The sequence below is a fragment of the Balaenoptera physalus genome, assembly GCF_965194825.1.
Source record: "Balaenoptera physalus genome assembly, chromosome: 12".
Taxonomy (NCBI): Eukaryota; Metazoa; Chordata; class Mammalia; order Artiodactyla; family Balaenopteridae; genus Balaenoptera; species Balaenoptera physalus.
In genome coordinates this window covers 27630502-27655056 of record NC_138897.1, presented here as the reverse complement: position 1 = coordinate 27655056, position 24555 = coordinate 27630502, and the positions used below count along the sequence as shown (strand labels likewise).

The 24555-nt window shown below is 48.6% G+C and overlaps 1 protein-coding gene across 1 annotated transcript in view; it reads right to left on the bottom strand.

Moving 5' to 3' along the window:
* LOXHD1 (lipoxygenase homology PLAT domains 1) overlaps positions 1-20865 on the bottom strand; it is a 226254-nt gene extending 205389 nt beyond the window's left edge. Inside the window, exons 1-4 of the mRNA XM_082416684.1 lie at positions 17343-20865; positions 11051-11165; positions 4450-4530; positions 2362-2546 (exon numbers count right to left, since the gene is read on the bottom strand). Of these exons, the coding sequence (XP_082272810.1) occupies positions 2362-2546; positions 4450-4530; positions 11051-11165; positions 17343-17472 (511 nt within the window). The 5' untranslated portion in view covers positions 17473-20865. The remainder of the gene's footprint in view (positions 1-2361; positions 2547-4449; positions 4531-11050; positions 11166-17342) is intronic.
* Between the last annotated feature and the right edge of the window lie 3690 nt (positions 20866-24555).

Genomic DNA, 24555 nt, shown 5'->3' with positions numbered 1-24555 from the left:
GTGGGAGTGTAAACTGGTACAGCCACTATGGAGAACAGTATGGAGGTTCCTTAAAAAACTAAAAATACAGTTACCATATGATCCAGCAATCCCACTCCTGGGAATATAACTGGAGAAAACCATAATTCGAAAAGATACATGCACCTCAATGTTCATCGCAGCACAATTTACAATAGGCAGGACATGGAAGCAACCTAAATGTACATCAACAGAGGAATGGATAAAGAAGATGCGGTACATATATACAATGGAATATTACTCAGCCATATAAAAGAACGAAATAATGCCATTTGCAGCAACATGGATGGACCTAGAGATTGTCATACTGAGTGAAGTAAGTCAGACAGAGAAAGACAAATATCATATGACATTGCTTATATGTGGAATCTAAAAAAAGGGTACAAATAAACTTGTCTACAAAACAGAAATAGAGTTACAGATGTAGAAAACAAACTTACAGTTACCAGAGGGTAAGTGGGGGGAGGGATAAGTTGGGAGATTGGGATTGACATATACACACTACTATATATAAAATAGACAACTAATAAAGACCTACTGTATAGCACAGGGAACTCTATTCAATACTCTGTAATGGCCTATATGGGAAAAGAATCTAAAAAAGAGTGGATATATGTATACATATAACTGATTCACTTTGCTGTACACCTGAAAGTAACATAACATTGTAAATCAACTATACTCCAATAAAAAATTAATTTAAAAAAATAATAAAAACTCCTGTTCCCATCCAGCTGGGAAATTAAACAATACTACCAGCTGTTGGCAAGGCCGAGTGGAGTGGGTGCTCTTGCACAGCTGGTGGGACTGTGCGCTGATGGGTCCTTTCTAGCACACTTTGGGAATACCCATTAAAAACCTTAACCCTGTGTATTCTATCTGACCTAGAAATTCCACTTAGGAATTTATCTTAAAGAAAGAACCATTTATCTGTGCAAAGATTTAGGTGTATTGTTCATAATAGTATTATTTATAATAACAAAAAATTTAGAGGGGGAACCCTGTATAAATGTTCAACTATAAAGGATTCAATGAATAAATGATGGTATCTCCCTACACCAGAATGCGACACAGCCATTACAAGTAGGGGTGTTGAGTGACATTTAATGGCTTAGAAATATACATGCTCTAAAACAGGGGATGTTGTAACAGCCCATTCTTTCAAACTATATATTCATAGAAAAGACTAGAAATAAGTGTGCAAAAATTTCATCAGTGATGTTTTTCCAGGTGATGGGATTATAGGTATTCTTCTTATATAATTGTGTTTCCATATTTTCTAAATTTTCTGCAATGATCAAATTTGGCTTTTGTAGTAAAAGATGGATAACATATCTTTAAAAAAAGAATCAGTGAAGTTGCAGGTTATTATGATGGGGACCACAAAGGAATGGGGCAAGTGTTTAAGGTCAGCTGGGAGGTGGGAGATAAGAGGTAGACAGAGAAATTGAGAGCTGAAGTCCATTGGAAGAGAGGATATGTTTATGTGCTCAGCTGGGGTGCAAGAGCCAATGGCACTTGGAGACCACTGGGTACATGCTGGGAGGTGAAATGTGTTCTACTGGGTGACCGTGGGAAAGTCACTTCTCTTCTCCTGGCCGCCAAGTTCCTTTCCCCTCCGATGGCCCATGACTCTGTGCAAGCAGGCTATTATGATGATGGTACCCACATGTGATGTCCCCTTATTTGAAAAGACAAATATGTTCAATAATGGGGTGAGGTGAGGTCAGGACTTTAGGTGACAAAGGAGTGATAAAATAGGACATGAGATACAACGTGTATTTTTACATGCTTTGATCCCCTGCTTCCCATTTTTCCTGTAGAGCTAAAAATGACTGAATTTAAGGATTTGGGCCAGAAATGTACTTGAAATAAGTTGTTTTACTCCTCATAAGATCAGGAGGAGTTGGGGACAGCACGATGGAACTCTGGAAGCTGTAGATTGCAATTCACATCCACCATGCCCCCCTGGCTGGAACTCACCTTCCTTGGGCATCAGAAGAAAAGCTAGGGAATAGGAAGACAGGGGAAAATGCCTTTGAACTCAGAGGGAACGCTCCGTAGATACATACGCATCAACAAGAGCTGTTGAAATCACAGGGTACGCTCAGGGCTGCGCCCATTCCTCCATCGCGGCTCCAGGGCCTCCTGCATCTCCCACTTCCATGAGCCCCCAGAACGTGCTCTTGGGAGGGACCCAAGGAAAAGCTGGGGCTTCCCCTGGGCCCTAGCCAACAGGAAGAGGTGGCAAGGGGTGATGGGGCAGCCCAGAACAAGGCAGAGGCCTGGGTGAGCCCAGTGCAGGCAGGGAGGGATGGCGGGCAAGCCAGCCTGGGCACTGACCTCTGGGCATATCCATGGGGTTGAAGCTGGCCAACAGGTCGCGACACCACTGGCGGTCACCCTCCACCTTGCTCAGCCAGTTGTTGCAGTTGAAGTAGTAACGGAGGTGAGGCCGCTTCATGTCGGTCACAATCACATGGTCCAGGTACCAGCTGGCATTCAAGCCTGTGTTGTCATGCTCGATCCTGGTGCAGAAACAGACACCCACACCGTCACTGGCAGAACAGAAACGACGCCCCTTCTATACTGAAATACCCCAATGTTTGTTCCAAAGAGAGGTTTAATCATTTTGATGTTGTTGTTACTTTACCTCTCAGACCTCAGTTTCCTTATCTACAAAGTGGGGACTCCTTGCAAGGTGGATGAGCTTATGAATGAATGTTGCATCGTTACATTGCCCACAAGGAAATATTGCCTTCCATGGAAAATCCAGGATTGCTAAGGCTTGCAGTGGGGCCATCTTGAGCTTCCCCTCTCTCCCTGACTCCCAGACCCACCCCCCCACCACAGATACTCAGTCCCACCACCCAGAGGATCCCCCATGGCCACGTAGACTGGTGTTGCCCCATAGAAATATCACATGAGCTTCATGTGTGAGCCAGATAGGTAATTTTAGATTTTCTAGTAGCCACATTGAAAAAGAAAGACACTGGTGAAACCAATTTTAATAATATATTTTGTTTAATTCATTTATCATTTCAGTGGGTATCCGTGTAAACATTTATTAATGAGCTATCTTACATCCTTTACTTCATACTAGTTTTTCAAAGATCTGGTGTGTTTTTGCACACACAGTGCGTCTGGTTGGGCTAGCCACATTAGAGTGACCAATAGCCCCGTGGGGCCAGGGGCTACTGTGCTGGGCAGCAGAGATCCAGACTCTTCAAAATCTGGCCCCCATTATCTTCTCCCACTTCCTAAAGTCCTCTTCATCCTTGGCAGTCCAGTTTTCTCTTTGAGGCCCAGTTTCTTCCCCAGAACTTGACCCTTGGATGACCTCACTTTGCACCAAGCATCCCATCACAGTGAGGCCTTACAACTTGCAGGTCTTAACAGGACAACCACAGTCCAAGACAGCACACACATGGATGACACACATGATATACGCAAGGATGCATGCCTCTGCCTGGCATGGAGCCTGGCACATAGTGGACCTCAGCTTAGTGGTTGCCTTTCCCACACACTGACACCTTCTTCCCGACCCTCCCCCATAAGAGCCCCTTCCCTGTTCATAACCCCCTTCCCCCACACAACCTGTGCCAGGGCCCTCAAAAGTCCCTTATTTTCCCAGTAAAGAGAGTTCATGGCCCTATATTTTCTAGTGGGAGGAAAAAAAAAACAAGGACTGAATGGAGGCAGCATTTCCCTTCTGTCCAGGCCCTCTAGTCTGGGTACAGTCAGACCATAGGTGATCTTGACGTGCTGGCAAATGGGCATGACTTGATTGGGGGTGGCAGTAGGTGGAGGGGGGCAAAAAGGGGCAGTTGAAGGCTGTTCCTCAGCAACCAGGCTGGCAGCGTTATCCCTCCCCACACATTCACAAAAACTCCACCAGAGAGAGCAAGAGTAGGGGAGATCTCTGTCAACAGGCATCCTGCAATGTGACCTGGCATCTCTAACACTCACTGGGCGCTTACTGTATGCCAGTTAATATTCTAAACACTGACTCATTGAGTTCTCACTAACTCTAATGGTGCCCTACGAGCTGGGCACCATTATTACAGACAAGGAAACTGAGGTTTGGAGAGGAAACCTTCCCAAAGGCCCACAGCTGGTAAATGGCAGGGCAGAAATTTGAACGAAGGCAATCTGGACTGAGTCTACTAACCACTTTGCTAGGGTTTTTCAGAGCATATTTCCCAAGTGTGTGAAAAATTGTCTCAAGTTGTCTTAACTCAAACAAGTGAAACTCTAATGGGCAAGTTTAGGGAACAATGACTCAGAGTGGGAGGGAAAGATTTGGGTCTTTGGTCACCCCTCAGATGACGTCAGGAGAGCAATCAACACCCAAAAGTGCCAGTAGTGAAATCAGTTCCTATTCTACTTGCCTTCATCTCACCCCAACCTGGTCAGGGACCAGGTTCTCACCTGATTTTGTAGATGAGGCCCACATTATTGGTTCTCACCCGGAACACATCGATGTTGGCTTTCTCAAAGGCAGATTCGCTCCTGCAATGAAGGTATGCACAGTTAGTACAGACCAGCACTTGGCTCACAGGCCCTGGAGGAGAGCCAAAGGCTGGCATCCCCCTACTTCCTCCACCATCCCACTCCAGGAAGTGCTACTGGCAGCCAATCCCATTATGAGATTCCTTTCTGGCATGGTTTGGAGAGGTGGAGGGCAAGGATGGTTAGTATTCATTCCTTGCTTTCATGCCCAGGTTCTTATGGGATCCTTGGTATGTGTCATTAAGGCAAGCATGGTGGGAAACATTAGCCCCATTTTACAAACAAGTAAATTGCTAGTTGGTAGCAGAGCTGGGACCAGAGCCTGGCTCTCCAAAGTCATGATCCAATGCTCTGTGGTTGCTCTGGGTTGGGAGAGTGGAGGAGGAAGGAAGGTGTGATAAATGCCATGGTGCTCTTGGGTCTGCAGGGCTCCTGGCCTCTCCTCCTCACCTGCCTTGCTCTTGCTGGGGAGAGTTGCAATGGCAGCCCCAAGTGGATGCAAACCTTGGGTGGGGGACCATGGTCCTGCCATTCCAAGGAAGGAAACACTCAACCCAAACCAGCGACCAGGGAAGTGTGGGCAGTGAGGGAATGCATATCTGGCATCCTACAGACGGTGCAAATAGAAGCAAGTGCCCCTGAGATGTTTCTCAATGAGATGCCCAAGCAAGTCCAGACTCGGGAGTGTCCTAGCATCCATCAGCTTAGACACAGGAAAGCTGGAGCACCAAGTCCTCTGGGAGTGGAAGCCTGAATCTCACGTGGACATCTGCTCTGTCCTCTGTGTAAGCCAGGATGCCCGCCGCTTGAGCCCAGGCCTGCTTGCAGCTCTTCCTGCTCCCACAGTGAAGGCCTCACAGGGCTGAGAGCTGTGGACCTCCCTCAGTGCTCCCGGCCAGGGCTTTCAGCACCAGCACACAGCCCATGGGAAAAGAAAAACGCAGAAGATATGTCTGTTTATTGGCCATCACGTGTTTCAAAATAAAGAGGGAGGTGAAAGGCCTTCTCCCCAAGGCAGCAAAGGCTCAGACTCTCTCAGTAACAGAAGGCTTTTAAAGTTCTAGAGACCCAGAAGCTGTGATTCTGCAAACAGACCCACTCTGGCAAACAGTCTGGTCTGGGGAGATATTTCCTTATGGTGGGCACGTCATGAGACATGGGGCCCAGGGCCCTCCTAAAGCAGTGCAGAGCTCACAAAATCAGGTGAAAATGTGCACCGATGCCGCCTTGTCAGGGAGAAGAGCCCCCAGTGGTGTAGCCCGGGGAACAGAGTGGGAGGAGAGAGTGGCGGGAACTTCCGGGTTTTGCTGGAGTGAAAAGTCCCGCCCCCAGGCTGGCGACATGGACCTGTCAGAATCTCACTTCCAAGGCTGAGTGACAACATGGCCTGTATTCTGTTGCAGAGTCAAAGCAGTTGTTAAACGACTTGCAAAGCACATGAACATCGATTATGTGCATCAGGACTGTGTGAATGGGAAACAAGGAAATGAATAAGAGGTATTTTCTGTTTCAGTATACAAGACGAGGAAATCGATTTTTAGAATAGACAGGAGTCTCTATATCATATAAATACCCTACAAAGCAGTCACCCTGGGAAGCTCTATGATGGAATATTATGCAGCCATTAAAAATCCTATTGTGAAAGAGCATTTAATACAACAGAAACAGGTTTATGAAATAAGCTTAAAAGAAAAAGCAGGTTAAAAATAGAATGTATAAACAACAACCAATACAAAAAGGACACCAAGTTCATTTAAAAACAATAAAGAGGGGGAGGATTTATACAAAAACATCATGTCTACATAATAAGACTATTATGAAGTGCTGGTTATTTATTCTTGTGTTTATTTTTTTCAGTTTTCTGAAGGGAGCACATCTTGTTTTCGTAATTATGAAAAAAGCACAGTCCCCTGTTTCAGAAATCCCCACTCCATCCGGCCCACAGCTGCTTGTGGTGAATTCTTCGGAATGAATTTGAGGCTTGCTGGGCTTCATCTGCTGAGGGTGCATGGAATTTGGGAAACAACCAATGCCAATGAGTAGGGGAAGAGGAGAGTGATTTGGAAGGAAAGCAGCTGGCTTTTTAGGGTGCTTCTCATAAGAGTTCCAGCTCCAGCAGCTGCATCCAGCAAGGGGAGCTCCGCACCTTCAAAAAGGCCCTGCGCACGCGACCAGGTGGAATGTGGATTCGCACTTTCCAGCATGTTTGTTAAATAATTGACCATGCTGCTTTACAGTCACTCAAAAAAGAAATTTTAAAAAGCGAGGTGGAAGAAGGGAAACGAGGAGGAAATGTTGGCCAGGATGGGCAGAAGGCGTGCTCCACGCTGTCTCAGGACCACACTGGAGCATGAAGGGCATCACAGGATGTGACACAATCATCCACAGTGTTTACAACATGGAGACCAATATCCTGGCAGACAAGAGCAAAGCCTTCTGCATTGCAGGGGTCTCTCTTCAGAGAAGGGAAAGCAAAGGACTGCAGAGACAGGGCTCTACAGACTCCCTCCTCTCAGGGAGGGGCCAAAACAATCCCAGATGAGCTCCAACCCCAGCCCACTTGGGGTCAGACTCCGAAATCCCCCCTTCCAATAAGTCAGAATACAAATGCTGGTGGGTTTCAGAAAACTGACTGAAAGTGGTGTGGAAACAGCAAACGACAGAGGTCCCTGGCCAAAGAAACATCAGAAATAGACACTTCTTCACATTTCCTTGTGGGAGATGGCAGGTTTTCCACTGCTCCTGGTCAATCCTCAAATGCAGGACACAGCTCCCTGCCCGTGCCTGCCGTTCCACAGGGATCCCACCCTTTCCAGGCAGCACAGGGCATTTTAGCCGCCCCCTGGGCAGAGCCAGCAGGCTAAAATGCCAGGATTCTCCCACACTCGCAGTTGGTGAATTCTCAACGGGAGAACCGTGTTCCAGAAGATACATGAGATCCCATCCTTTTGCCATATCCTAAACATGTGACTCGTTGGGGGTGGTCCTGGGTAATGGGGAAGGGGGCTTCCTCTGGGATCCAGAGCTGTTGGCAGCTAGCAGGGGAATAGAAGTGAATGTGTCCCACTCTTTGCTGCCTAAGAGAGGGTCCAATGTGTGCCGAGGAATTTAGACCCCAGACTGTGAGGGTGAGAACAATCAGGCACCGAGGTTCTTCTTGCAGCAGGAATTATTTTGTACTGGAGAATAAAAAATCCTAATAAGCCACCCGGGAGTAGAAGGTACATGCCTGGGGCAGAGGAGAAAGGCCACAAGAAAGAGTGCAATTGGTGGGAGAGAGAAGAAAGAGGACGAGAGAGAGGCAGGAGAGAAAGGTGGGGTGAGAGACATGGCCAGAGGCTGCAGAGAAAGGGGTCGGGGAGAACTTCCAGGAAGGGTGGTGGCTTAACTTTAAGACCTTGGTGCGGGCAGGCAGGGGGTCTATCTAGTATTCCATTTTAAGTTGTCTGTGTTGCTTCCATGTGAACTCTGGCACCCCGAGTTATCAGTGAAGTCTGATGCACACCAAAATGCCTTGTAGTGCGTGTGTGCATGTGTATATGTGTGCTTGCGTGGATGTATGTGTGTGTGTTTGTGGGTGTAAAACAAGGAAAAGGAGCTCAGTTCCAGTTGACACATGGGTGTGGGTGTGGGTTTGGGGTGACACAGTGTGGCGAGGAGGGTACAGCAGCAGACAGTGAGAGGAGAGGAGATTTCGAGACCAGTGGGCATTCGGAGCCAGACCTCAGGGACTGCTGAGGGTGAGGGCTGGGCTGGGCTAACTGCATCTAAATCTCACAGAGCTCGGTGACCTCCGTGGCCGTCTGCATGTTGGTTACACGGCAACCTGGACTTTCTCGGAAAGCAGTGCTCCCTTCCCAGACTCGAGGTCTCCATCTTGAATTGGAAGGGTCTCAGATAGTGAGGATTGTGTCTATCTGATTCCCTTTATAGACAATTTCTCGGGTCTTGCAGCAGCCAGACTCTGGTCTCCTCTTTCCCCGTTTATCCTGCTCACCGCGGCCAGATTAACCCTTCTTGTCTGCACAGTACGTCAAGCCTCCACAAGGCCTTCTCCAGTCTGGTCCTCCCCTGCCTTTCCCACCTCCCTCCTCTCTGCCCCTCCATGCAGCCGGTAAGTCCCCATCCAGCCCCCATTGGTCTGCAGTGTCCCTTGTGGCCTCCATACTTTTTCAAGCTGTTCCCCTTCATCTAAAGTACCCTCTTTCTGCCCCTCCTCTATGAGTCCTTTTCACCTGTCGAGGTCCAGATCACATATCCTTCCCTGTAAAGTCCTATTCTAGCCACACTGATACCAAATCATTTAGTGAGCTCTATTTGCAAAGAACTGGGATAGATGCTGCAGGCACAAAACAGACCTCCCATCATCCTCTGGCTCCACCTATGCACCCCTCTATGCATCACCTCTCCAGCCTCTCCAAGGACATACAGCTGATGCTGCAAACGTGCCTGTATCCCTGAAACTACCCATTTCCTGCGGGCTCCTGAAGAACCCTCTGGACCAGCTGGATTGGGATCCTGGCCTAATCCGTGCCCCTGATGCCCAGCTTGGAGCAGGACACAGGTACAGGAGAGACCCCCACCAGCAGACCCATGGAGTAATTGGGGGGAAGTTGATTCCTACATGCAGGCTATCTCAGAGAAGCTGGCTGCCTTTGTGTGGTTTCAGAACCACCCGGAGACCTGCTGGCCCTGCCAGCTCAGTCATGCCTGAGACCATTCTACCGTGACGCAGCCTTTCCTTCCCATTGAGAAGGAAGGCTGGAACTCAGACTCCCAGGGAGAGGGGACACAGTGACAGACCTTCACATGGGGTTATAAAAGTTGACTCTGGGGACCTTCCTGAGAAGGTGTTTTGACAGAGGAAAAAGGTGAAGGGGGAAAGTCTGAGGCTCCAGGTGCATGAAAGGAGGAAAGGCAGTGAGGAACCACCACAAGAGGGGAAATGGCACTTTTTGTTTTAAAAAAAAAAAAAAAAAGACAGGCTGGGGACTCCAGAAACCAAGCTGGCCAACTCCCCAGGGTCTAGTGGCTTCTCCCTAGAGCGGTGCACTCCGGGGAGAACACATGGCAGAGAGGATGGACATTTCATGTATTCTCTTTACCGCGCCCACAGCACTGGAGAAAAGGGCTTCCACAAGCGGGTCACTCGGCAGTGTAAGCAGTACAAGAAGGCAGGTACCCTGTTCTGCGGAAATGGACAAAATAGGACGTTATGCCTGCCTCAACGTTGCCGCATTTACACCAGAGGCTGCCTTCAGGGTAAATGTGTCCCCCTGGGCCTGGTCAGTCTGCTAAGCACAGAGTGTGGATCTCCCGGCCTGTGGACCCACCTTTCTACTGCTTCCCCTGCCGCCCCTGGAGGTACGAAGCTATAAACTCCAGACGTCACACCCTGGAGCCCCAGGAGGCCTGCAGGGGGGTCTCCCACACACCCTCTAGGGCCACGGGGTCATGTGCTTGAGGAAATGTCTGCATCAAGACCCTGGGGTTTGAGGACCAGCTTTACCATCAAAAGCTCCAGGACTCAGAGCTGCTCACCACTCCCCTCTAGGCCCCAGATTCCCCGTGAGCAGGTTGGAATAGATTTAGTTGTTTTCAAATTTTTCTTGGTTACAGAGCCCTTGGTGCAAAGAGAATCTGACTGAGAAACTCGGTGGATATGATAAGCATAAGTCAAGCTGCTCCAGGGGGAGGAATGCTAGGGTATTGGGGGCCCAAAACCAACTGACCAATACCCTGTTCCACTCAGCACAGGGTGAAAAACAGCTGCCCGGGCCACCAGTGAGGCCCCTGGCCATCTCTGGAATTCCATGATTCCGCTAGAATGTTGCCATGTGTAGTAACTGTGTGTGCACATGTGTAGTGGCGGGGAGGGGATGGAAAGGAAGAGACAGCAGCCTCTGCTCTCAGTGGGACACAGTGAAATGGAGGGCACAAGCGTGCACACACACGCACACACAAACACATCTACACAAACACACGCACTGACTTGAGTGTGCATTAGCGGGCAGGCAGGGTCAGTATGATGCTGGTCCCAGGTGAGACGTAGGTGCAGAGCATTTAAGCTCATGGCTCCCTCATATGCATGCCTTGTCCCCTCTTCCCAAAAGTCCTATGAGTTTGGTAAAATGAGGATTATCACTTCCAGATGACATATGAGGAAGCCTAGGCTTTGGATGCCAAGAGGTTTGACTAAAGTTATATGGCAACTAAATGGTAAAGCTGGGCCTAGACCAGGTTTCTTGATCCTGAGGGCTTATTCTCCCACATCAAAGGACAGCTAATATGAATTCTTGGGAATTCTGAGATCCAAAGTAAGCATTACTATACACAAAAAAATCAAGAGAGGAGCTAAGGAAATCACTGGGAGAGGCCTGGCTGGCACGTGATCAGTTGTTAGCAAGGCCCACACCACTTAATACACCTGTGGACACACCTGTCTTCTCTCATGGGTTCCAGAACTTTATCAACCCCCACTAACAGCCCAGGACCCCACCAAGGCTGAGTTGGTACTCACTTGCTGGTAAGATGGAGCTTGGGAGAGAGCCCATTCTCTCCAAAAATGGTGATGAAGACATTGGCATCCGTCCCTGCGCCACGAACATCCCCCGTGGCTGTGACCACCTCGTACACTGGAGGAGGAAAGAAGACAGACCACAGGCTCAGAAGAAAGCCCAGAATCCTACATGGGCTCGGAGAAGGCACAGCTCCTGCCGGATCCACAGGGGGATGCCCAGCCACAGAGCACGCTCTGGACCCCTGCTGCAACCCGCAAGCCTCTGAGCCAGGGTCAGACCCACACCAAGCCCTGCTGTGAGACCACAATCTCCCACTTGATGCGGCACATTCATTTTACAGGTAAGGAACCTGCAGGCAAGGGGACAAGCCCAGGTCACACAATACACAATGTCAACACCAGAGCCCAGCCCAAGCCCTCCCAATGCCTGTCTGTGATCTTTCCAGCACAGCACATGGGTGCCATCCTAGCCAAGACCTTCTTCAGAGCCCGCCCCTGGCTCTCACCTTTCTCTCTGCCCTCTACACAAGGCTGCCTTGCAGGCCTCACTTCCTGGGACCTCCTGGGTGTTGCCATGACAATCTCAGGATAATACATCTTAGTAGGGGGGAGGGATGCAGAACTTTGCCAGTGAGTCCCTGTAGGCAGGGGCACTAATTTCCCCTCTCTTTGTCCCCTTGAAGCTTGTTCTGTTTGCTGTTGATGTCTTTCCTTTTGATGTCCCTGGTTCTGATGAAGGTCTCCGTGAGGGGGAGAAAGGAAGCAGTACATTTGCGTGACTCCCTGTCTCTTGTGATAACCAAAGCCTTCATTCTTCACAGTCTACACCACAGGGATTCCTGATCGGCAAACAACTCCTAGAGCCCTCCCTGAGATAACTCCAGGATCCGAAGTGTTGCCCATATGGTTTGCACATATACAAGGATGTTTCCAAACTGAGTGTTCATAGGAAAATGACCAGCATGGTGGAAATTCTAGAACCACATCACATGAGAGAAGACATAGAGGCCTGGAGATGTCTGGTTTAGAGAAAGGAGTCTGGGGTATGGGAGAGGGATAAAGAAACTACCTCCATAGCTGCTCCAAGCGTACACAGCTACTTCTCAATAAGACACTAACCATTAAAAAATGATAAATTAGACAGTTAAAATTAAGACCATCAAGAGAATGAAAAGGCAAGCCACAGACTAGAAGATATTTGGAATGCACACACAGGCATCCCACCATAATACCTTGTTTTATCACAATTCCCTTTATTGTGCTTTACAGATATTGTGTTTCTTACAAATGGAGGGTTTGTGGCAATCCTGTGTCAAGCAAGTCTATCGGTGCCATTTTTCCAACAGCTTTGCTCACTCCTGTCTCTGTGTCACATTTTGGTAATTCTCACAATATTTCAAACTTTTTCATTATTATTATATTTGTTATGATGATCTATGATCAGTAATCTTTGATGTTACTATTGCAAAAAGATTGACTTGCCGAAGGCTCAGACGATGGTTAGCATATTTTTTAGCAATAATATATTTCTAAATTAAGGTATGTACATTTTTTAGACATAATGCTATTGTACACTTAATAGACTACAGTATGGTGTGAAACATAACTTTCATATGCACTGGGAAACCAAAAAATTGGTATGACTCGCTTTATTGTGATATTTGCTTCATTGCTGGGCTCTGGAACCGAATCCACAATATCTCCGGGGTCTGCCTGTCTCCAAAAAAAAGGACTCATACTCAGAAAATGTAAAGAATTCACACAAATCAATAAGAAAAAGAAAGACCACACAATTGCTTTAATGAGCAATAATTTGTTTTAAAGATAAACATACACTTACCATAAGACCCAGAAATTCCCCTTTTAGGTATTTACCCAAGAGAAATAAGAACATGTCCACACAAAGATCTGCACACAAACTTTCATAGCAGCTGTATTCATAATAGCTCTAAACTGAAAAAACAACCTTAATGTATCAACAAGTGAATGAGTTTATATATCCATACAGTGGAATCCTACTCAGTGATAAAAAGGAATGAACAACTGACATATGCAATACGGATGAATCTCAAGTACACGATGTGGAGCAAAAGAAGTCAAACACAAAGCACTACACGATATGTAATGCCAGCTATGTGAACTTTAATCTATTACAACAGAAAGCAGAGTATGGTTGCCTAGGGTTGAAGTTAGGGGGAATTGCCTGGGAAGGGGCACATGGAACTTTTGAGGGATAATTTAAATGCCCTATATATAAATGGTGCTAGTGGTTACATAGATGTATACATTTGTCAATACCCATCAAATGGCACATTTAAAGTAGATTCATTTTATTGTTAATTATATTTCAATAAAGTTGAAAAATGGGCAAAAGACTTAAATAGGCATGTCATAAAAGAGGATATCCAAATGGCCAATAAACATAGGGAAAAGGGCTCAGCGTCATTATTCATAAGGGAAATGCAAATTAAAATTACCATGAGACACTACATATACTCACCAGGATGGCTAAAATTAAAAAGACAGACAGATACTAAGTATTGTCAAGAATGTGGAGCCATTGGCGCTCTCATACATTGCTGGTGGGAGTATAAATTGGTACAAGCCCTGGTAACTAAACATAAGCCCACCCTATGACTCAGTGATTCTACTTCCAATTATAAATCCAAGAGAAATGAGTGCATGTGTCCATCCAAAAATGTGTACAAGATCTGTAGCAGCTTTATCCATAATAGCTAAAAACTGGAAATAACCCCAAATTCCATCAACAATAGAATGGTTAAACAAATGGTGATATATTTATAAAATGCAGTAGTACACAAATAATAAAAAAGAACAAGCTATATAACGAGTCACAACATGGATAAATCTCTTGGATATAATGTTGAGTGAAAGAGAAGCTAGACACACAAAAATGTGTGTACTGTATGATTCCATTTATATGAAGCTTAAGAGCAAAAAAACTAATGTATGTGATAGAATCAGGAGGGCCATTACCTCTGGGAAGAAGAGTAAAGGAGCTTTCAGGAGGTTAGAAATGTTCTGTGTCCTGTTCTGAATGGTGGTTAAACAAGCACGCACATGTGTAAAAATTCATCAGCTGTTCCTTTTTGAGTTTTGTGCTATATATATATATTACATATATAATATATATGTGCACATACATATTATATATATTCTATAATGTGCTGTATATACATATATATAATATGTATATTATTCCTCAATTTAAAATTTTTAATTTAAAAATTTCAGACAGCTGAAGAACTATCTTAGAGAAGACAAATATCTCATGGAAGACACAAAACTCTGTTTGGTCCAGAGAGGAGGGTCCCAACTAGTAACATCCCCTGGTCAGCACAAAGAAGAACTGTCAACAGCAACAAGGGTTGCTACTAGCACAGAGCATGACAAATGGGAGATGCTCAATAAATAATTACATGGATGAATGAATGAAAAAACAAATGAATGAATGAAACAATCAATGAAATGAATGTGGACTATGGAAATAAATTAACCAGTATGTAAATCTCAGTTCTACCATACTGGCTGTATGATTTCAACCAAATTTCTTACTGAGCTTCATTTTCCTTATCACCGAAAGAAAGAGAATTTCTTCCTTGAAGGATTATCATAAGGATTAAATCAAATAAAACAAAGTTTTCAACTTTCATACTCATTGACCTAGCATATTTCCACTTCTGGGAATTTATCTTACAGACACTCCTTCGCAGTTGGATGAAAGATGTACATTCCATAAGTGGTAAACTGTTACCATCATCACCACCGTCATCATCTCCATTGTTGTCATCATCAACATCAATATCATTTTCAACATCACTACCATCATCTCCACTAACAACATCCCCAAAAAGGAAGGCTGCCTTGGGAAACTGTATTACAACAGACGCTGGGTAGCCCCCTGTCTGGGATACAGGAGAGAAAAGGGCCCCAGGGCTAGAAGCTTGTGCAGGATGGCCTCTGAGGTCCCTTCGGATCCCAGATTCTGGTAGGAGTCACTCTCTTCCCCTCACGGGCCCTGTATTAGTCAGGAGGTAGACCAGTGCACCGGCCTCAGCCTACCCTCAGAGCATGGAGGGAGCTGCTCTCCTTCCTCTGGCTGTTGGTAAACTCCAGTGTAGCCTGGAGGCGACCTGAGGAACAGAGAAGGAAACCTAGGCCTTTCTCTTCTTCCTTCTTCTTCTTCCCCATCACACTCATCAAGATTCTCCACATAATGCAAGAATCCAGTGCTCAAAGGGAGTAGGCGACACATCGTTCTAGAACAGAGAGGGTAACAATGACAGTGCAGGTAAAGTTCAGAAAGTGACTACTGTCAGAATCGTACACATTTATCGCCCAGTCCTGTAGCTGACTGCGGAGTCAGTGGGCCTGTGTCTCTTAGAAATGTCAGCATGGCACCCACCCTGGCTTGCTCTTCTCCAGCTATTTCTAGCAGAGTCAAGATTAGACAGTACAAGAGTAAGGACCAGCCAGACCAGCAAGATTCAAATCCTAACTCTGTTACTTACTAGCTTTGTGATCTTAGGCACGTTACTTAACTTCACTGTGCCTCAGTTTCCTCACCTGAAAAAGCAGATTTTAAGAACCACCTTGTTGGGTTGTTGTGAAGATTAAACCGATCCACATGGGTAAAGTGCTCAGCATGGTGCCTGATGCATTAAATACATGACTCTATTGAACAGCATCGTGACCTGAAGTGGGGACTTGTCTTGGGAACCGTTGAAGTTCTTGTCTCTCCTGCTTGTGACCTTGTTGAAATCACTTCAGTTCTCGGAGCCTCAGTTCTTAACCTGAGACTAATCACACCTGCCTTGACTGTTCTCGGGGATCTTGAGGATTCAAAGTGAGAACGGAAGTGAAAAGGCTTTGAGAAGGGTAAAAAGAAGAGGGAAGCTGTGAAGGATCCTATAGTCACACTAAGGCAGGCAGAACCCATGAACGGAAGTGGACGGGACGGCGGCTGTGAGAGGTTCTCGAGTGCTCTCGCCAGCAGTCGTGTTGGCTGGGGCAAATCACCCCAAAGCTGAGAGTATTTGTTATGGGTACTGCCCGCACATCTAGCCTCAATGCCCCTAGCCCCACCAGACAGGGCTTGGAGCACACGTGCTGAGAAAAGGCGGCAACACCTCACTTGTTCTAGGTCCTTCTTTCCTCCCCACAATACCCACCTCCACCCCAGAAGGTGCCCAGGACACCACGCTGGGAAAGGGGCCTCAGCAGAGTCACAGCCTCATAGTGCCATAGCAGTGACCACCTTCTCTGAGCCTGGGTCTGTGCTGGGAGCTGGGTTAGGAGTCAGGACAAATAAAGGAGGGCCCCCCACCCCCCACACAGAGGTCAGGATGGCTGAGGCCACAAGCCCAACAGCATCGGATATAATCAAGGAACTCCCAGCAGACAGGAATTAAGGAGGGCAAACAAGCCCATGGCAGGCACAGAGCAAGCATTCGATACTTATCTGGTGAATGAATGGGGGAGTCTGGTGCTTACAGGGAGTAGTGAGCCAGTTTAGAGGAAGCGCTGAGAATTTAAATGCCTTCAGGGACCAGGCAGGCAGCATTGAGGAGTAAAACAGACCTATGAGTGATAAAGTCCGCTGCCTATGGGCATTCACAGTCAATCATATTTTCTTTAACTGTAAAAGTAAAACAACACCAACAAAAACAACAAAGCAAAAAAAAAAAATGCTGTCTGCAAGCCAGCCCTGGCTCCTGGGTCCCCAGTTCACCCCTTCTCTGGTTTACCTGACAAGAAGGTAGAGCATTTCTAAGCAGCTCCCATACACCCCAGAGGAAAGTGAGGCTAGAAGGACTGGGTCCTGGGTCCAAAGCACCAACTGCCCTCCCCATGTGGGCCAGGGCCGTCACCTTGCAAAGCCCCAGGCCCTCACCTCCATCGGCCGCAGTGGGCAGCGGCCCCCAGCCCCTGCTCGGCACCTGCTGAGTGACCAGGTCTCTTCCCACAGGACCCTGCACAGCCTGATGCAGGCCACACCTCAGGGACCAGGCGGGAACATGGCTTCTGGGACGTGTAGGACCTGGAGAGTGTGGGCACTTCGGTTCTAGTCTATTCTGTGCCCATAAGACTCTGTGTACAGTGGGGGCCCCAGTGTACCCCAAGGGGATGTAGTATAGACCCAACAGGATAATCCACGAGAAAGGAGTTGGGTTGGAACCTAAGACTCCTCTCTCGACACGAGGGACGGGATCGTATGGGCCGCGCTGCCCCTGCCTGTGCCCCCGCCCCCGCGGGCCAGGACCGCGCCCACCTCTGGCCTTGTAGTACTCGTGCTCCAGCTCCCCCTCATCGTCTTCCGAGGCGTAGTTCAGCAGCTCCTGTTCGTACACGGCCAGAAAGTCGATGTCCTTCTTTCTCCTCTTTTTCTTCTGGGGCATCATTTTGCCAGCTGTCCCTTCCTGCCACTCGCTGGCTCACCGTGCCCACCCCTTTGCACCTCCTTGGACCCGCAGCCCTCTCACCTGGAGCTCCCGTGCACACGCCTGGGTGGGCCAGAGCCCACACAGGCCCACAGAGCTGTCCTGCTCCCCTCTCCTCGCTGGCCCTGGAGCAGAACCTCAGTGCTTTATCTCTGCCCTTCCTGTCTCTGGCCCCCTCTCCCTGACCACCTCCTCTGCACCTGCCGTGGGGTTCTCTTTGGGTCTCATGACTTATTCATGGGGACTGAGGACAGGCTATCCTCCTTACCCCTCCCTTCCCCACCCGCCCCCTCCTCCTTTCATGGAGAATCAGGTGACATCAAGCCCTTGGCATCTGTTCCCTACCTGGCCTCACAGCAGGGGCAGGTGGGGCCTCTCCCATAAAGATGCCCCAGCCTCACAGCCCCAAGGGCCGTGAAAGATGCCCCCAGGGCCTGAGGCCTTTCTGAGGAGGGCAGGGCCCCAAACAAGCCAGGCCCCCAGGACTCAGAGGACTCCATTTCTCTCTATTATTCATGACCTCTGCTCATCTTACAGGGCAGGCAATGTTTTTACTGGATCCTTCTCGATCTCTCTGCTTGCATCTCCTCAAGACTGCCGGCTCTGGAAGTGGCCATTCAGCCAGGAGAGACCTGCTGCTCTGATGAGCGCTCAGACCACTCACAAAGTGTTTTCTGAGTCGTGAGTTCCTGGTGTTGCAGCCACAGCCAAGGGCACTGGGAAAGCCCATCGAGTCCTAGGTGACCCCCATAGTGCCCCGACAGGCCAGCAAGATTAACCAGCATCTGTTCTAACAAGAGCTCTCCATTTACCCATATTGCCCTCTGCGCTTGCAAGGAGGTAATAGAAGCCCTGAGAGCTCACCTGGATGCCCACCCCACTCAGCCCTTACCTTCCCTGCAGTCCCACATGGGGATTCTGAGTCAGAGAGAGAGAACCAGAGGCCCCTCTCTACCTCTGATCAGCAAGAAAGTTTCCCTTAGGGCCACTGGATTCCTCTTCCTTGCTTATTTTATTTTATTAAGATTTTATTAAGATTTCTTACAACCCGAATTTAAGATTTCTATGTAAATCCTGAAAGCTAGAAATTTTCAATCCACTTGGAACTCTCATTCCTCTGTCCTGGAGGCATGAGGTCATCAGACAAAACTGGTCTGCCCACCACCTCCTGGCTGTGCAGCCTGGGCAAGCCTGTCTCCCCACCTATAAAAGGGAGAGAATGACTCATTAAAGCATATTGAGCACTTGGAGAAAATACTCAGTAAGCAGAAGCCTCTGGAAGACAGTAGAAGCTTAATAAATGTTCATGACTGAGGATTTCTCTCTTTCTTATTTTGTATGGCGGGGGCGGGGGTGGTGGGTTGTGTGTGATGCTTCGTTAGCATCTCAGATTGTCCCAGAAGCCCTCCTTCGGGTCCCGTAGACAAAGACCAACTGCCGGTGTCCTCCTTCCTCTGTGGGTCCCGACCCACACTAACACATCAGAGACACTAGTGAACAGATGAAAAAATCCAGTCTCCTGGGAGGACTGTCTTGTAAGGCCCTATTTACTTGTTACCCATCTCCCGCCTCTCCCAGCCTTGAGCTCGGTGGGGGCAGGGCTGGTGCCCCCTTGCTCATGTTAGGTTCCCAGTACCTATAAGATGCCTGGCACACTGTGGCCTTCAGTACCCCTTTGTTCAGTGAATGAATGGATGCACGAATGAACAAATTGCAGCAGAGCTCTAAAGCAGCTACAAGGAAAACAGAATGGGCTGAAAAGCAAACACACTTTACCACGACATATTGGTAAAGTGTTCCAGAACCAATATCGTTCTGAGCACATTGGCCTGGAGAAGAGGACATTTCAAGGGTCTACAAATGTGAAGGATTGTCTAGACTAAGGCTGAAAGGGCAATCTTACACCCGCAGGTGGTGATTACAGAAAGGCAGGTTTCAGCTCAATCCAGGAAGAAGGATGGGAGCACTGCCTGGGGTGACAGTGTCACAAGAGATATGAGGGCTGGATCGCATTGCTTGTCTGCCTACAGCAGGGGGCGCTCCAGGGGCCTTTGTGGATTTGGACCTGGCAGACTCCCCATCAGGTAGCTGGGACATTCTATGACACTGAGTGACAGGTCTGCACCTGTGGACAGTGAGGAACCATGACAGGCCACCCAGCTAGTGGCCACCGTGATGCGCCAGCTCTAGGCTCTGCTGCAGAACCTAGATCAGACAGAGGGGGCTCTGTCCCAAGACCACCGGGGACTGAGGAGGGCAGGAGAGCCTCTGCCCGCCATGCCTGGCCCCCCAGCCTGAGGTGGGATGCAGAGAGGAGGAGGGAGCTGGTCTGCAACAGCCACAAGACTTTCACGGCTCCTCTCTGTCATCTCTGTGTCTCACAACCTCTCTGCCCGGAGCTGAGCCCACCTGCAGTCCCCTTAGCCCCAAGCAGCAGCGCCCAGAAGCCCCTGGCACCACCTCCCCTTCTCTGTTCTCAGTCTCTTACCCTCTGAGATGCTGTCAAGGTCAATATTTCCTAAGGTGGGATTCCAGGACTCTGGATTCGACTCTGAGGAAGCACTCATCAAAATGACAATTTCTGATCCCTTACCCCCAACCACTGAATCAAAATCTCTGAGGGGGAAACTCGGAATCTACATTTTCAACAACCCTCCTCTCCTCCCAGGGGTTTTTCTATGTACTGAAATTTGGAACCACCGTGACCTATACGTCCCAGGTGAACTCACTAACTTGATCAGCTCACCTGGGCCATGGGGGAGCATTAACAAGCTTCCATTCTGGGGTGCACAGCCCCGGCTGCACATCAGAGCCACCTGGAGAGTTTTTAAATGCTGAGGCCTGGGTTGTCCCAGAGATCTTGATTTACTCAGTCTGGGGCAGCCTGGGCAGTGGGAGTTTTCAAAGCTCCTGGGTGATGCAGGACATCCAAGCAGCAGTCAGCACTCACATCCCTCCCCAGAGCCTGGGGCAGCTTTGTGTTTTGGAGCCCCCCAAGTCCCTACCAGGGGAAGGCATTTCTGGCCCTAAACGTCATCACTCAGGAAAGATCAACTTTACCTTTGCCTCTGTTCTGCTGAGGGATGGTGTAGGGTCCCCTCAAAGACTGAATGAGGAATAGGAGTGGAGTTTAAGTGTGGGTGACGCACGCCCCCTGCTGGCACCATATGGTTTGACTTCTGTTGTTAATTATGCATTCGGTTCTTCAGGATGGAGACCTTAAAGATTACTGGGAAATCACTAGGGACATATCATTTTTCATGAGGATCCATTCAGAGAAAAAAAATGAAATAAAGTGTTCATTTTACATGAGGACCCATTCAGAGAAAAAATAATTTAAAGTTTTTTTGGAATTTTTTCAAAAAACCGAAATCAAAATATTTTTAGAGAATCCCATGGCCTTAGAACACAATGATTAAGAGAGCAGAGTCTGAAACAATACCAGGTGTTGATGGGGACATGGAGCAACTAGAACTCTCACACTGCTGGTGGCAGTGTAAAATGGTACCACCACTTTGCAAAAGAGTTTGACACTTTCTTATAAAGACCCTTCCCACACACCCCATAATTTCCACTCCTGGGTATCTACCTAAGAGAAGTGAAAATATATGTCCACACAAAAGCTGCATTTGAATGTTCATAGAAGCTTTATTCATAATAGCCACAAACTAGAAACAACTCAGATGCCCATTGACTGGCCAAGACTATTCAGCCATAAAAAAGGGAAGAAGAGGTGATACACGCCAAAACACGGATGAGTCTCGAAAGCATTCTTCACAGCGAAAGAAACCAGTCAGAATAAACTACATGCTGTCTGATCACATGTATTTGACATTCTAGAAGTGGTGAAACTCGCCTAGTTGCTGTAGGGGCTAGGCACGTGGGGAGGGGATTGACTGGAAGGGAGCACGAGAGGGCGGTGCTGGGCCTCAGGCTCTGCCTTGTCTCTCACTGGCCTGCCTCGTCTGCTGTCTTCCACTAGGAAAGCTTATCTGGGCCAGGCCCCCGGTGCAGTCCTGGCTACTGACCCGATCCCCATCCCAGGCTCTTTGGTGTGAGGACCCTGCACGTGTTTGGCTTGGGAAAAGGTGCTCAGGGCATGATTTGCAGACCTACCTTCCATCCCAGGCAGAGCGAGGTCTGTGTCAGTCACCTCGTCCAACCTAGGCTTACCATGAGGCCCTGAACATGGATGTATACTTCTGCACTCTGATAAAGCTGACACAAAGGGCAGACAGGATAATTATTGGGACCCCAAACTTCTGCTTAAAGGAGGCGCCTGTTTATCCCATTGACCACTGGTGCGTGTGCACAAATGCATGCTTGCACACACATGCTCTCTCACACACACAAAACGATCTCATTGCCCCAGTCTCCTTCCCCTTTAACTACATCCCCCTGCTGCTGAATCAATTCTCCTAAAGCTTGCCTTTGGTCGTGTCACTCTCCAGTTCAAAAACCTTCAGTTACACCTCAGTACAGCCAAATTTTATCAGCCAGGATTCTGGATTGCAAGCAACAGAAACTAACACTGGCTAGTTTAAGTTGAAAAATTATTTATTTAAAAGTTAATGGGGGGAAGAGGGGTTTCAGGATTTTCCAGAGGGCTAAGAACCATGCTTAGGGGCTGCACCCTGGAAAGATGCCTGAGGTCATGTGGTTGGGTAAGGGCCCCGCTGCCACCGATGCTGGACCAGAATGGACTCTGCTGCCTTGTGCCAATTCAGAGTCTGGGGCTTGTGCATCTGATTGGTTGAGCCTAAGTGGTGTGCCCACACCTTGCTGGAAAGGAGGCTGGGAAAGTGAGGATTTGGCATTTTCAGCTCTTACCCTGGGACCTGTGCTCTCCTCAAACTTTAGAAGGGCATTCAGATGTTGGGTTGCCAAGAAAAGAATAACAAATATCGCCAGCACTAATAGAATTCCATGGCGTTGGAGGTCCTGTAATCTGACCCAACCTCCCCCTTAGGAAACCCACACTGCAATTAAACTGAAGAAGTTCTGTTTTCTAAACGTGCCTGGTGCTTTCCTTGTGCGAGCCCGAGTCCACTCTGACACTGGAGCTAGAGTGTGCATCTCCGTACCAGCCAGCTCTTGCGACACAACCACCACAGAAATCTCAGTGGCATAAGCATTATTTCTCACATGCCTGGGGCTCAGCTGGGGTGACATCTGCACTGGGCTTAACTGCTCTGCATCCAGCTACAGGACCAGCTGGTTGTGGCTAGGGCAGGCCTGCGCTAATGGGTTCAGCTGCCCAGAGAAAGTTCTTCTCATGGCCATGGTCGAAGGGCAAGGAGGGCCACCCTGACAAGGCAAGCACTTTCATCAATCTGCTAACATCCTCAACCAAGCAAAGCAATGCACATGTCTGAGCCCAGTGTCAAGGGCTGTAAATGTACATAGCAAAGGATGTGGACACAGTGAGGGGTGAGAACGAGGGCAAAAACTCAATCTTCCCCAATGACTTCTCTCTTCCACCAGACACAGCTCCTTCCCAGGAGGTCCTGTGTATCCCCAGTGCCTAGCAGAGTGTGAGTGTGACTCAAGCAATGATGAATGAATGAGTGGATTACAGGTATGTGTGTTGGGGGTGGCTACAGAGCATATACAAGTGCAAAGAACAGGCGTGCTCGTCCTGGCAGCTCTGGCTCCCTCCCGTGGCTCCCTACCCACCTCGTGTCCCTAATTTCTCATTCAAGGGACCAGCTGGTCTGGTATCTCAAAATGAACCACCTCTTATTCTGGGAGCAGGACAGGTGATGCAGTGATGTGGGATTGGTGGTTTTCCTGTTTCACTGAAATGTTAGTTCTCACAGACATTTTAGGCAAAGCCTGTCCCTGTTCCTGCTACCTGGTGTATAAGGAAAGCACACCTTCAACCACTTCTGCCCTCTTCCCTCCTATCCACTCTGCTCAGAGCAGCCTGAGGGATTTTACTTAAAAATAAATCAGATCATGTCACTCCCCAGTGTATATGTTCCAAAGGCTTCTCATGCCCTTAGAATAAAGTTCTGATGCCTCCTCAAGGCCCGTAGGCTCTCGTCTCCTCACCCCTCCCTATGCACCCCCCCATTCTCCAGCCATGCTGGCTCCAACCCCCCACCCCCGTTTCCAACCACTCCTCTTCCTGTCCCAATCAAAAAAGTGCACACACACACACACCCATTGTCAAGGGCAAAAACCCTTATAGCACGTCTTTGCAGTCGACCCCTCCTCTCTGTCCCCTCTGCCACCTTCTTAGTCCCCACCTTCCTCCTCTCTCACTGGGACCAGGTCCCCTAGCTGGATGCCCAGCAAATCTCCATCCTCCTCACTGCACTCCTGCCAGGTTGCTTTTCCAGAAAATTGATGCAGACACATTATTCCCTTGTTGGCCCATCTCCTAGAAAACAAAGTACCCACTCCTTAGCTCCGCTGACTAGGCCCCCCAAATCTGGCGCTGTCTACTACTCCAGCCCAGTCCCAGGCCCCTGCACCCCACCCCACCCCGCCTGACCACACTCACCAAACTCATTCCTTGTGATTTTCACAAGGTCGGGGACAGGGGGAGGTGAGGAACAGCCTTCTATCCCTCTGACCTCCTCCCTCTCTTGGGGGCTGGAGGTCTGACCCCACCCCCACCCCCACCCCCACCCCACTGCAGGGTTGGGCCCCTTGGATATTTAAGGCCAACTCTTCCTTGGGTTTGCTCCCAGGACTCCTTCCAACTCAGCTCCCTGCCCCTCCTTTGGATGGACAGTTCCCACCTCAGCTTCTGCCCTAGCAGTGCATCCCCACAACCTCCCACTGCCAAGGGTCCCTCACCCTGGCAGGCTGCCCTCTTCCACAGAAATCCCCTTTCAAATGACCTCTGGCTGACCTCTCTGCCGCACATCTCTTCCGGGACTCTATCGGAACTTTCCCCACTCGCTGGACCATGCTGCCCTGGGCCACTTTACCTTCCCCAGGCAAGAGTGGGGCTCCAGTGCCCTGCATTCCAGGTGCAGGGAATCCATGACATGCTCCCCAGGTGGTCCCATGGAAGCCCCTCTCACTAAGCCT